The following is a 14,731-nucleotide window of genomic DNA, read 5'->3' as shown; positions in this document are numbered from 1 at the left end:
GAGATACCCCTCATCCAAGCTAAGGAGCAGTGGCTGCACTGTCCTGGAGCAGCCGTGAAGAGATACTCCATGACCAAGGTAAGAAAAACCCAAGTAAGATGGTAGGTGTACCGAGAGGGCATCAGAGGAGACACACTGAAACCATAATCACAGAAAACTAGCCAATCTGATCACATGGACTACAGCCATGTCTAACTCAATGAAGCTAAGCCATGCCATGTGGGGCCACCCAAGACAGGTGGGTCATGGTGGAGAGGTCTGACAGAATGTGGTCCACTGGAGAAGGGAATGGCAAACCACTTCAGTATTCTTGCCTTGAGAACCCCATGAACAGTATGGAAAGCAAAATGATAGGATACTGAAAGGGGAACTCCCCAGGTTGATAGGTGCCCAATATGCTACTGGAGATCAGTGGAGAAATAACTTCAGAAAGAATGAAGGGATGGAGCCAAAGCAAAAACAATACCCAGTTGTGGATGTGACGGGTGATAGAAGCAAGATCCGATGCTGTAAAGAGCAATATTGCATAGGAACCTGGAATGTTGGGTCCTGAATCAGGGCAAATTGGAAGTGGTCAAACAGGAGATGGAAAGAGTGAACATCAACATTCTAGGAATCAGCGAACTAAAATGGACTGGAATGGGTGAATTTAACTCAGATGACCATTATATCTACTACTGTGGGCAGGAATCCCTAAGAAGACATGGAGTAGCCATTATGGTCAACAAGAGAGTCTGAAATGCAGTACTTGGATGCAATCCCAAAAACGACAGAATGATCTCTGTTCATTTCCGAGGCAAACCATTCAATATCATGGTAATCCAAGCCTATGCCCCAACCAGTAATGCTGAAGAAGCTGAAGTTGAATGGTTCTATGAAGACCTATAAGACCGTTTAGAACTAACACCCGAAAAAGATGTCCTTCTCATTATAGGGGACTGAAATGCAAAAGTAGGAAGTCAAGAAACACCTGGAGTAACAGGCAAATTTGGTCATGGAATACGGAATGAAGCAGGGCAAAGACTAATAGAGTTTCTCCAAGAAAATGTGCTGGTCATAGCAAACTCCCTCTTCCAACAACACAAGAGAAGACTCTACACATGGACATCACCAGATGATCAACACCGAAATCAGATTGATTATATTCTTTGCAGCCAAAGATGGAGAATTTCTATACAGTCAACAAAAACAAGACCAGGAGCTGACTGTGGCTCAGATCATGAACTCCTTATTGCCAAATTCAGACTTAAATTGAAGAAAGTAGGGAAGACCGCTAGACCATTCAGGCATGACCTAACTCAAATCCCTCATAACAGTGGAAGTGAGAAATGGGTTTACGGGACTAGATCTGATAGACAGAGTGCCTGATGAACTATGGATGGAGGTTCATGACACTGCACAGGAGACAGGGATCAAGACCATCCCCAAGAAAAAGAAATGCAAAAAAGAAAAATGGCTGTCTGAGGGGGCCTTACAAATAGCTGTGAAAAGAAGAGAAGAGAAAAGCAAAGGAGAAAAGGAAAGATATAAGTATCTGAATGCAGAGTTCCAAAGAATAGCAAGGAGAGATAAGAAAGCCTTCCTCAGCGATAAATGCAAAGAAATAGAGGAAAAAAACAGAATGGTTGTTTTCTAGAGACTAGAAAAGATCTAGAAAACTAAATCTTTAAAAGATCTAGTCTTTAAAACTCTTTAAAAGATCTAGTCTTTAAAAGTCTATAAAGACTAGAGAGCTCTTCAAGAAAATTCAAGATACCAAGGGAACATTTCATGCAAAGATGGGCTTGATAAAGGACAGAAATGGTATGGACTTAACAGAAGCAGAAGATATTAAGAAGAACTGGCAAGAATACACAGAAGAACTGTACAAAAAAGATTCACGACCAAGATAATCATGATGGTGTGATCACTCACCTAGACCCAGACATCCTGGAAAATGAAGTCAAGTGGGCCTTAGAAAGCATCACTATGAACAAAGCTAGTGAAGGTGATGGAATTCCAGTTGAGCTATTTCAAATCCTGAAAGATGATGCTGTGAAAGTGCTGCACTCAATATGTCAGCAAGTTTGGAAAACTCAGCAGTGGCCACAGGACTGGAAAAGGTCAGTGTTCATTCCAATCCCAAAGAAAGGCAATGCCAAAGAATGCTCAGACTACCGCACAATTGCACTCATCTCACACACTAATAAAGTAATGCTCAAAATTCTCCAAGCCAGGCTTCAGCAATACGTGAACTGTGAACTTCCAGATGTTCCAACTGGTTTTAGAAAAGGCAGAGGAACCAGAGATCAAATTGCCAACATCCTTTAGATCGTCGAAAAAGCAAGAGAGTTCCAGAAAAACATCTATTTCTGGTTTATTGACTATGCCAAAGCCTTTGACTGTGTGGATCACAAGAAACTGTGGAAAATTCTGAAAGACATCGGAATACCAGACCACCTGACCTGCCTCTTGAGAAACCTGTATGCAGGTCAGGAAGCAACAGTTAGAACTGGACATGGAACAACAAACTGGTTTCAAATAGGAAAAGGAGTACATCAAGGCTGTAATATTGTCACCCTGCTGATTTAACTTATATTCAGAGTACATCATGAGAAACGCTGGGCTGGAAGAAGCACAAGCTGGAATCAAGATTGCCAGGAGAAATATCAATAACCTCAGATATGCAGATGACACCACCCTTATGGCAGAAAGTGAACAGGAACTAAAGAGCCCCTTGATGACAGTGAAAGAGGAGAGTGAAAAAGTTGGCCTAAAGCTCAACATCCAGAAAACTAAGATCATGGCATCCGGTCCCATAACTTCATGGGAAATAGATGGGGAAACAGTGGAAACAGTGTCAGACTTTATTTTGGGGGGCTTTAAAATCACTGCAGATGGTGATTGCAGCCATGAAATTAAAAGAAGCTTACTCCTTGGAAGGAAAGTTATGACCAACCTAGACAGCATATTCAAAAGCAGAGACATTACTTTGCTAACAAAGGTCTGTCTAGTCAAGGCTATGGTTTTTCCAGTGGTGTTGTATGGATGTGAGAGTTGGACTGTGAAGAAAGCTGAGCACCAAAGAATTGATGCCTTTGAACTTGATGTTGGAGAAGACTCTTGAGGGTCCCTTGGACTGCAAGGAGATCCAACCAGTCCATCCAAAAGGAGATCAGCCCTGGGTGTTCATTGGAAGGACTGATGCTAAAGCTGAAACTCCAATACTTTGGCCACCTCATGCAAAGAGTTGACTCATTGGAAAAAAACCCTTATGCTGGGAGGGATTGGGGGCAGGAGGAGCAGATGAGGGGCAGAGGATGAGATGGGGGACAACAGAGGATGAGATGGCTGGATGGCATCACCAACTCGATGGACATGAGTTTGAGTAAACTCCAGGAGTTGGTGATGGACACGGAGGCCTGGCATGCTGAGATTCATTGGGTTGCAAAGAGTCAGACACGACTGACGGACTGAACTGAACTGAAGTGATGAGAATGACTAATGACTATGTTGATGATCATATTCTTTGCAGCCAGAGATGGAGAAGCTCTATACAGTCAGCAAAAATAAGACCAGAAGCTGACTGTGCTCAGATGATGAACTCCTTATTGCAAAATTCAGACTTCAATTGAACAAAGTAGGGAAAACCACTACACCATTCAGGTATGATTTAAATCAAATCCGTCAGGACTATACAGTGGAAGTGGCAAATAGATTCAGGGGATTAGATCTGATAGATAGAGTGCCTGAAGAACTATGGACAGAGGTTTGTGATATTGCACATGAGGCAGTGATCAAGACCATCTCCCCCCCCCCCCCCCCAAAAAAATGCAAAAAGGCAAAATAGTTGTCTGAGGAGGCCTTATAAACACCTGAAAAAAGAAGAGAAGCTAAAGACAAAAAGAAAAGGAAAGATAAATCCATTTGTAAGTAGAATTCCAAAGAATAGCAAGGAGAGATAAGAAAGCCTTCCTCAGTGATCAGTGCAAAGAAATAGAGGGAAAAAATAAAATGGGAAAGACTAGAGATTTCTTCAAGAAAATTAGAGATATCAAGGGAAGGTTTTATGCAAAGATGGCCACAATAAAGGACAGAAATGGTTTGGACCTAACAGAGCAGAAGATTTTAAGAAGTGGTGGCAAGAATACACAGAAGAACTATACAAAAAAGATCTTCATGACCCAGATAACCATGATGGTGTGATCACTCACCTAGAGCCAGAAGTCAAGTGGGCCTTAGGAAGCATCACTAAGAACAAAGCTAGTAGAGGTGATGGAATTCCAGTTGAGCTATTTTAAATCCTAAAATATCATGCTGTGAAAGTGCTGCACTCAATATGCCAGCAATGGAAAACTCAGCAGTGGCCACAGGACAGGAAAAGATCCGTTTTCATTCAAATCCCAAAGAAAGGCAATGCCAAAGAACATTCAAACTGCTGCACAGTTGCACTCATCTCACATGCTAGCAAAGTAATGCCCAAAATTCTCTAAGCCAGGCTTCAAAAGTATGTGAACCATGAACTTCCAGATAGTCAAGCTGGTTTTAGAAATTGCAGAGGAACCAGAGATCAAATTGCCAACATCCATTCAGTTCAGTTCAGTCGCTCAGTCATGTCCAACTCTTTGTGACCCCATGAACCACAGCTCACCAGGCCTCCCTGTCCATCACCAACTCCTGGAGTCCACCCAAACCCATGTCCATTGAGTCGGTGATGCCATCCAACCATCTCATCCTCTGCCGTCCCCTTCTCCTCCTACCCTCAATCTTTCCCAGTATCAGGGTCTTTTCAAATAAGTCAGCTCTTTGCATCAGGTGGCCAAAGTACTGGAGTTTCAGCTTCAGCATCCGTCCTTCCAATGAATATTCAAGACTGATCTCCTTTAGAATGGACTGGTTGGATCTCCTTGCAGTCCAAGGGACTCTCAAGAGTCTTCTCCAATACCACAGTTAAAAGGCATCATTTCTTCAGCACTCAGATTTCTCTGTAGTCCAACTCTCACATCCACACATGACTACTGGAAAAACCATCCTTGACTAGACAGACCTTTGTTGACAAAGTAATGTCTCTGCTTTTCAATATGCTGTCTAGGTTGGTCATAACTTTCCTTCCAAGGAGTAAGTGTCTTTTAACTTCATAGCTGCAGTTAACATCTGCAGTGACTTTGGAGCCCAGAAAAATAAAGTCAGCCACTGTTTCCACTGTTTCACCATCTATTTGCCATGAAGTGATGGGACCAGATGCCATGATCTTTGTTTTCTGAATGTTGAGCTTTAAGCCAACTTTTTCACTCTCCTCTTTCATTTTCAGCAAGAAGCTCTTTAGTTCCTGTTCACTTTCTGCTATAACGGTGGTGTCATCTGCATATCTGAGGTTATTGATATCTCTCCCAACAATCTTGATTCCAGCTTGTGCTTCTTCCAGCCCAGCGTTTCTCATGATATACTCTGCATATAAGTTAAATAAGCAGGGTGACAATATACAGCCTTGATGTACTCCCTTTCCTATTTGGAACCAGTCTGTTGTTCCATGTCCAGTTCTAACTGTTGCTTCCTGACCTGCACACAGGTTTCTCAAGAGGCAGGTCAGGTGGTCTGGTATTCCGATGTCTTTCAGAATTTTCCACAGTTTCTTGTGATCCACACAGTCAAAGGCTTTGGCATAGTCAATAAACCAGAAATAGATGTTTTTCTGTACATCATTGGAACATCCATTGAAACATCGAAAAAGCAAGAGAGTTCCAGAAAAACAGCAACTTCTGCTTTATTGACTGTGCTAAAGCCTTTGACTTTGTGGATCACCACAAACTGTGGAAAATTCTTAAAGACATTCAAATACCAGACCACCTTACCTGCCTCCTGTGAAATCCATATGCAAGTCAATAGGCAACAGTTAAAACTGGACATAGAAAAACAGACTGGTTCCAAATCAGGAAAGAAATACATCAAGGCTGTATATTGTCACCCTGCTTATTTAACTTCTATGCAGAGTACATCATGCAAAATGAAGGGCTGGATGAAGCACAAGCTGGGATCAAGATTGTCGGAAGAAATAGCAATAACTTCAGATATGCAGATAACACCACCCTTATGGCAGAAAGCGAAGAACTAAAGAGCCTCTTGAGGAGAGTGAAAAAGTAGGCTTAAAACTCAGCATTCAGAAAACTAAGATCATGGCATCCAGTCCCATCATTTCATGGCAAATAGACAGGGAAACAATGGAAATAGTGAGACAGTTCATTTTGGGGGGCTCCAAAATCACTGCAGATGGTGACTGCAGCCATGAAATTAAAAGACAGTTGCTCCTTGAAAGAAAAGCTTTGATCAACCAGAGAGCATATTAAAAAGCGGAGACACTACTCTGCTAATATAGGTCCATCTAGTGAAAGCTATGATTTTTCCAGTATTCATGTATGGATGTGAAATTTGGACCATAAAGCTGAGCGCTGAAGAACTGATACTTTTCAATTATGGCATTGGAGAAGACTTTTGAGAGCCTCTTGGACTGCAAGGAGATCAAACCAGTCAATCCTAAAGGAAATCAGTCCTGAATATTCATTGGACGGACTGATGCTGAAACTGAAACTCCAATACTTTGGTCACCTGATGCAAACAACTGACTCATTAGAAAAGACCCTGATGCTTGGAATGATTGAAGGCAGGAGGCGAAGGGTACAACAAAGGATGAGACGGTTGGATGGCATCACTGACTCAGTGGACAAGCTCCAGGAGTGATGGGCAGGGAAGCCTGGCATGCTGAAGTCCATGGGGTTCCAAAGAGTAAGACATGACTGAGCGACTGAACTGAAATGAAATTATGAGAATGACAGCTTTATAAACAAATAGTATGTCCAGACAATACAGTACAGGTTAAATTAGAAACACACTATTTCTTTAGGGGAGCCAAAAAAAGAAAGCACCTAGACTGGGAGATCAGGGTGATGTTGCTGAGAAGGTGACATTAGAACTGAGACTTTTAAGTTTAATAGGAGTTGTCCAAGGGATTAGGTGTGAATGAAAGACTTTGTAAGCATAGGAAATAGTGTGCACAAAATCAAGGAGACAAGAAAGATCACAAACCTTATAGGAAACTATTTGAGATGGCTGAAGAGTAGGAGTATGGGAAAATGAGAAAAACAAATGGAAGATATCTAGAGCCTTCCACAATTCACCTCAGATTTTATCTGGTAGGCAACAAAGAGTTACTAAATACTATCAAGCAACAAAATAAAAGGATAACATATGTGTTCTAGAAAGAACACTGCTGTGGAGGATGAATTGGATTGAGATGGGGTATAAACACACACAGAATCAGGAGTAGGGATTCTTTGGGGAAAATCCACTCAAAAGATAGTAAAAATGAAGTAAGGAAAGAGCAATGAAGTTGGAGAAGAGGAGGTACTTTGGAGCCATGTAGGAAGTCGAATTTATAAGATGTAAGAACTGATTAGGAAGGAGGAGTAGCAGATGCCTGGCTTAGGGCACTAGATGAATGGTAATGACCCATGAGAGGAATAAAGGTTTGACACAAGAACAAGGATGGGTTCCTTGAGTTTGCGACTGATTGAGTTGCAGATGATTGTGGATCCTATAGGAGGAGAGAAGAAGTTGGTATATAGGTGTTCAATTGTTGATTGGTATTAACTTAAATGTATTTCATTATTTAAAAAAAAAAAACAACTCATAGTTAGGTCAAAAGATAAGACATGTTCCCAACACATTTCTAAGGTTCTTGAGAATAATACCATGTTGTGTATAGTTCTTCAAATAATTGGCCAAAATAAGTGTCTCATGTTTACTTAGATGTTCTGGAAAATCTCTCATCCACCATACTTTAAATATTGCAACACCAACACTACTAACCTGTGCGCAGACAGGCTATATTTGCAAGCCACCATTCAGGGATCCTGGGCAAAAGCAGAATTACTCGATCGCCCCTTTGCAGGCCACAGGCTTCTGTAAGTATATTTGCAAATTTCCTCGATAAATATCCTAGTTCCTCAAAACTCCATCTCACTTCTTCTCCGTTTCCATTTATCCACCAGAAGGCTGGATTGGAAGGTCTCTTCCCAGCCTGAGAAAAGACAAACCAGTCATAGATTTAAAGGTGGTTATGCAGCTAAATTCTATTTCAACTGACTTAATGTAATATTTTCTCTGAAGACAATTCACAGGTCTTTAGTTAGGACATACTTGGAGTATTTGGGAGTAACTCTGGGGTCCTTATTTCTAGATTTTGGGAGCCATGTCGCTTCTTTCAGCACATGTGATTTCTCATTTAGCCTGATTATTTTTCTTTCCATAAAGGTAGAATTCTTGCATCCCTTTATATTTCTCTCAATGCTCTTTGCCTCATTTCCTACCATTTTTTTATTCTTGGATTCACATTTCATTCTTAGTCCTTTATATTTATTTATTTTTAATATTTATTTATTTATTGGGCCACTTCAGGTCTTCGTTGTGGCACACAGGATTTTCACTGCAGCACATTGGATCTTTTGTTGTGGCCTGTGGCCAGCAGGCTTAGTTGACCCATGACATGTGAGATCCATGTTCCCTGCTTTGGAAGGTGGATTCCCAACCACTGGACCAACAGGGAAGTCCCTACTCCTTTTTATTAAAAAAAAAAATTTTTAACCTATAATCATACATTTTTATAACCCAGGCTTTTTCAACCATGGAACTCTTGATGGTGAACCAGATGTCCTGTGCATTACAGGGTATTTAGCAACACCCCTTAGCCTCCACCGATTAGCATACACCCTCCCCCAACTCATAGCAACAAAAGTGTCTCCAGACATTACCAAATATCCCCTGGGGGGAAAAAATCACTCTCAGTTAAGAAACTGCAGTCTGACTGGTCCTTGCTCCATACCTTTTCCATATTGGTCCATTGGTCCAGGACATCTTTGGCAAAGTTGAAATACTCTGGGATCTCTAGTTTAAAGTCCTGTTTCATGGATTCATAGTTGGAGAAATTCTGAGGGGTCATGGTTCTGTAATCTTTATGCAATGCTCTCATAGAGCCAGGAATTGCTAGGCACTGAAAATATTTGGCACAAAGTAATATCTTCATGGTGACAAGGGCTAACGTCAGTCTGGCTAAGTATTTTAGCACCCAGAATTTCTACAGATACAATCCATCTAAAAGACAAGCAAAAAGACATGCATTTGTTTCAGACATATCCCCAAGCAGCCAAGTTTTATTATTATTAATCATCATATAGTACTATTTTCTGAGAACTCACTATGTCCCAAATACTGTGCGCAATGCTTTACTTACATACAATTTATCATTAAATCTTCAGAGTAACCCTGTAAAGTGGATGCTATTATCGTCTCTGCAGATGGAGAATATGATGAGTAAAAGGTTGTCTCAGTCGTCTCTGGTTTAAACAACAGATAATTATTTCTCACAGTTCTGGAGGCTAGGGAGTCCTAGATCAAGCTGCTGGCTGGTTCAGTTATCCCATGAGGGCTCTGTTCCTAGCTTGCAGATGGTTGCTGTCCCTCTGTGATCTCACATGATGGAGAGAGAGAGAACCCTGCTCTCCCTTCCTCTTCTTGGAAGATACTAATCCCATCAGGGGCCTCACTGTCATGACCTCATCCAAACCTAATTATCTACCAAAGGCCCCATCCCCAAATACCATCACATTGGAGGTCAAAGCTTTAACATAAGACCTGTTTTGAACTGGGATAACATTCAGTCTGTAACAGATGCACTGATTGAATTTGAACCTAGAACTGTCTCATTCCAGCCCATTCTTCTGACGAGTAAGGGCTAGTGCCTCCCATATACATTTCTAAAAAAGAAAAGGTCTGGGTCATCCAGTTACTCTCGATGAAAGCAAAGAGTTAAGCTTTTAATCTCTTTAATCTAAGGATTTCAAAAGGAGTGTAGAAATGTTAAGGAGAATTCTTCGCAGTGGATAATCCATAGATGAAGAAACAGGTAGCAAAGTACCAGTTACTTATGAAAGCACTGTCAAAAGTCCTCTAGTTTAAAGACTATAATTCCCACACTCCAGATAGGAGCCAACACTACCTTCAGGCTTGGAGCTGCATTTACCAGAAATATGAAAATAGAGTTTAGCCTTTTGTAGGAGAGGCCTCTCTGGGCCACCCAGCCCTCCCTCCTTCTGTGGGAAATCATTTGATCACAATATCATTTATTTGGCTGAGGTCTCATAATTGAGGCTATTTAAAAACAGTTTTAGGGACTAAGGGTTTTCTTTATACTTTCTGTAATCTTCCAAATTTCCTGCAATGAAACACTACTTTCACAATCATTGCTGCTAAGTAACTTCAGTCTTGTCTGACTCTGTGCAACCCCATGGATGGCAGCCCACCAGGCTCCCCCGCCCCTGGGATTCTCCAGGCAAGAACACTAGAGTGAACTGCCATTTCCTTCTCCAATGCCAGAAAGTAAAAAGTCAAAGTGAAGTCAATCAGTCGTGTCCGACCCTCAGCGACCCCATGGACTGCAGCCTACCAGGCTTCTCCATCCATGGGATTTTCCAGGCAAGAGTACTGGAGTAGGGTGCCATTGCCTTTCTAAAAGTTTAGGCTTAGTAAATTATTTACTCATCACTTTCCTCTTGTCTGAAGCTGTGTGAGGAAAAGTGTTAACTATTAACAAGAGATCCCTTGGCAGTTCTCTTAGGCTCTAAAAGAGGCTGCTTTTTAGAATAGAAATGAACCCCTGGATCTTCAAACATCATTCTCTTTGGCAGTGAGGGTTGAGTGGAAGGAACAAACCTTTTCTCTTATTTGCTGGCAAGTTATATTCTGCACATTTTGCAGCTCTCTTCCTTCTTACAGAATTAGCAATGTTTCCTTCGATGGGAAGGAAACAGTTAAGTAGTCAACACTAAGTTTTGGCAACCTGGTTCCAGTATTCTTGCCTGAGAAATCCTATGGATAGAGAAACCTGGCAGCTACAGTCCATTAGGCCACAGAGAGTCGGACATGACTGAGAGACTGAGCACAGCACAACACTATATTTAGTACTATAACCTTGTTTTTAATTTTGGAGGATAATACCTTCAAATGATTTAAAAAATTATAAAAGGTACACAGTGAAAAATCTGCCTTCCACCCCATCAAATAGCTGCCCAGTTTCAGTTCAGTTCAGTCACTCAGTCGTGTCCAAATCTTTGCGAACACATGGACTGCAGCACGCCAGGCCTCCCTGTCCATTACCAGCTCCCGGAGCTTACCCAAAATCATGTCCATCGAGTTGGTCATGCCATCCAACCATCTCATCCTCTGTCGTCCCCTTCTCCTCCTGCCACCAATCTTTCCCAGCATCAGGGTCCTTTCTAGTGAGTGAGTCAGTTGTTCACATCAAGTGGAGTTTCAGTTTCAGCATCAGTCCTTCCAATGAATATTCAGGACTGATTTCCTTTAGGATAGACTGTGCTGTTTCTTTATATATATTTAAGCAAATGACTATAGTTTCTTTTTTCTCCACCACTTCTATACCACATGTAGTCCAGAATACACATGATTTTGTCCATAATTTTTTTTTTTTTTTGGTAATACAACTTTGGAGTTGTCTGTATCTGTACACAGATCTTCCTTATTTTGCTTTTTTGTTTTAAATAGCTGTATGGCATTCAAGAACAGCTGTACTATAGTATCTTAAGTCACTCGCCTATCAATCTTCATTTGGACTGTTTCCATTATTTTGCAAATAAAGTGAAAATTTCAAACAATTTTCTCCTCTGCATTCAGCATCCTTCAAACATATGTTGAAAAGAAAATTGGCCAGGCATTTGGAGCTTAAAATGGCCTAATCATTTTGTTCTACCAAAAAGAAAATCCCAACATCTTTTTCACCAAAACTAAGACCACCTTTTCCCCAACAAAGTTCCTTTCCTATGTTTTCAGTGATTTAAACTTTTCATAATGTCCATTTTCTAGGCTTTTGGTATTCTCTGTAGGTAACAGAGCTGAGATAAGTTTCCCAGTGTGAGCCTGGATTTTTATAATGAGCCATAGAAAACTCTTGTAATAAAGACATTACCACTTCTGGCCAGATGAACTTTTCAGGGCCTCATCTGCAGTGTAGCCTCTACATCCATATAAGCTGCAGTGCCAAGAGAGTTTTCACCACCCCACATCTCCATAACTATCTTTCCTATCAAGTAATCCAAGCGATAATGGTAGCTTGCCATATATAGCCTGAAAGCAAGGTAAAATCCCTACTATTTTCCCCAACCTAACAAGATCCTACCTTAAAACTTCTATACAGAGTTTTTAGATCTACGCTTGACCACATAGCAGAGAAAAGTGGCTGCCCCCAGGTTATTTCCTTGAGTTTGCATGCATGTTTCCTAAAAGTTCCTAGAAAAAGTTTGCATACTTCCTGGATGATGCAGAAGATGGATTCTTATTTGCCACTGAGCAGGGCAGGGAACTAAGTAGTACAGTGAAAAACTCAGCTGCTACTTGGACTCAACTGAATTTTTTAAAAAAACATTTTAAGAAATTAACAAATGAACATAGTTTTAAAAAAATTAAATAGCAATCGAAGCTTAAAATGAAACACTTACCTGCTATGTTTATAGCCTTTTTGTGTACATACTCCTGGTCACTTACTCGATAGTATTACACGATCACTGACAAATTCTGATAGAAACACCCCAGCTGCCCAACATTTCAGTGAAACCATTTTTGATATGTTGGTCTTGTTTGTTTGCTATCTTTGTTTAAAAGTACATGTGCCAGCCCAGCAAACCTTACTTAGAAGACGGATAAGGTGGTACTCACTCAAGTGGCAGCTTCCAACACAGCTGGAGATGACGGATGGCGGCAGACTTATTTCCTAGAGGAGGATCCCTGAAACTTGAACTCTTGCATCTGCTTTGGTGGTGGTAATAACCAAAAGAAGAGAGAATAGCCTGACAGTTGGAAAAGGTTAAATTATGCTCAGAAGTGTTTTGCTTGGATTGGTGAAGACATTCTGGAGGGAGGAGCAAACTCTCTGGGCTAAGTTTACACTGTAAGTTTACACAATCCCCTGAGGTCACTTATCCCTTTTATAGTTAATAATTTACACACACCACAGGCTTTTACAGGAATGGGAAAATAATGTATTTATTAGAGGGAAAATGCCCATGGAGTTGCTGGAGGGGTTAGTTTCATAAAGGGATTGAGGGAATTTTCTCTCAGAAGTAGGAAAGAAAAAAGGGTGAAAGAAAACAAAGCAGTTTTGGATAGAAAGGAAAGAAATTAAGGTATAGGTTGCTCTAGGTCTCAGTGAACCAGTTGCCATGTTTATTTTTGGACCTGTTGAACTGGTCAGGACTAAGAATAAATCATATCAGCTTGCTCTTCTGGTTACATCCTTTTAACACTTTCTAGTTCATGCCAGGTAAAAATTCAAGTCTTTACATGGACTGCAAGAAATTGCATGATCTGGCACAGTGTCCTTTCTGACCCACTGCCCTCTCCTTTTCTCCCTCACTCTGCTTGCAGCCACATCAGCCCCCTTACTTTTCTTGTAACATACATGTTCCAGCCTTTGGATCTTTGAACTTACAGTTTCCACTGCCTAGAACACTCTTCCCTGAACTATTGCCTTCACCAAATCCCTCTTTTATGAGATGTCCTTTCAAAGAGGTCTTCCCTTACCACAGTTTCTAAAATAGCATCCCTCATTTTTGTCTCTTTACCCTATTTTAACTTTTTACATCTCTTACTACCACCCTTAGAAAGAAAGGAAGTGAAGTTGCTCAGTCATGTCCGACTCTTTGCGACGCCATGGACTGTAGCCTACCAGGCTCCTCTGTCCATGGGATTCTCCAGGCAATAGTACTGGAGTGGATTGCCATTCCCTTCTCCAGGGGATCATCCTGACCCGGGGATCGAACCCGGGTCTCCCACATTATAGACAGGCACTTTACCGGCTGAGTAAGCAATTCTTTTTTCCATGGATGTATCACTATTATCAAGAACAGTTGTTGGCAAATTTTAGGCATTCAATAAATATTTGATGGGAAGATGAAAAGATAAATGATTCAGTTACACATGACAAAAACCCAAATCAAATTCACTTAAACAAGATGAGGAATTTATTTGTCCCTTTTTAGTTCTAGGAGTTTGTTGTTGTTGTTGATTCCTTGGGATTTTCCCAAGGAATAATAGATAATTATAGATATTATCTATAGATAGATAATAATAGATAATATAATAGATAATTATATCATCTACAAGTATGGACAGGTTTACTTCTTCCTTTCAGATATATGCATTTTACTTCCCTCGTCTTATTAGACTGCCTAGAATTTCCAGCACTATGTTGATTAAGAGTGTTGAGAGCAGACATCCCTGCCTTGTTCCTGATACTAATGGGAAAACATTCAGTCCTTCATGTTTAACTTGATAAAGAGCATCTACCAAAAACTTTATCAAGTGTAGGAAATTCTCCTATGTATTCTTATTTTCCTGAGAGTTTTTTATCATCAATGAGTCTTGAATTTTGGTAAATGCCTTTTATGCATCAATTAACACCATCACGTGATTTTTTTTCTTCTTTACCCTGTCAATAAGGTAGATTATGTTGACTGATTTTTAAATACCAAACAGCCTTGCTTCCTTGGAATAAACCCCACTTCATCCTTTTGTATAATTATTTTCATATATTACCAAATTCTATAGTTTATTTTTCTTGCCAAAGTTTAGAACTTTTTAACCATTCTTGGAAGAAAGACCTGCCCTAGTTTTCTTGACTTCTGAGATTCTA

At 40.6% G+C, this 14,731-nt stretch overlaps 1 protein-coding gene across 10 annotated transcripts in view; it reads right to left on the bottom strand.

Annotated features, from left to right (window-relative positions):
* ACSM3 (acyl-CoA synthetase medium chain family member 3) overlaps window positions 1-12,917 on the bottom strand; it is a 58,488-nt gene extending 45,571 nt beyond the window's left edge. For 4 of the 10 annotated variants that reach the window (XM_060405793.1, XM_027961112.3, XM_060405798.1 and 1 more), the window contains exons 1-3: window positions 12,757-12,917; window positions 8,855-9,123; window positions 7,843-8,053 (exon numbers count right to left, since the gene is read on the bottom strand). In XM_060405793.1, the coding sequence (XP_060261776.1) occupies window positions 7,843-8,053; window positions 8,855-9,055 (412 nt within the window). In that variant the 5' untranslated portion in view covers window positions 9,056-9,123; window positions 12,757-12,917. Of the gene's footprint in view, window positions 1-7,842; window positions 8,054-8,854; window positions 9,124-11,201 lie in introns of all 10 variants that reach the window. The other 6 variants (XM_060405794.1, XM_060405797.1, XM_060405800.1 and 3 more) reach the window with 2 other exon arrangements.
* Between the last annotated feature and the right edge of the window lie 1,814 nt (window positions 12,918-14,731).

This window comes from Ovis aries, chromosome 24, assembly GCF_016772045.2.
Source record: "Ovis aries strain OAR_USU_Benz2616 breed Rambouillet chromosome 24, ARS-UI_Ramb_v3.0, whole genome shotgun sequence".
NCBI classification, from domain to species: Eukaryota; Metazoa; Chordata; class Mammalia; order Artiodactyla; family Bovidae; genus Ovis; species Ovis aries.
The sequence above is the reverse complement of the archived record's forward strand: the minus strand, read 5'-3'. Positions and strand labels throughout refer to the sequence as shown.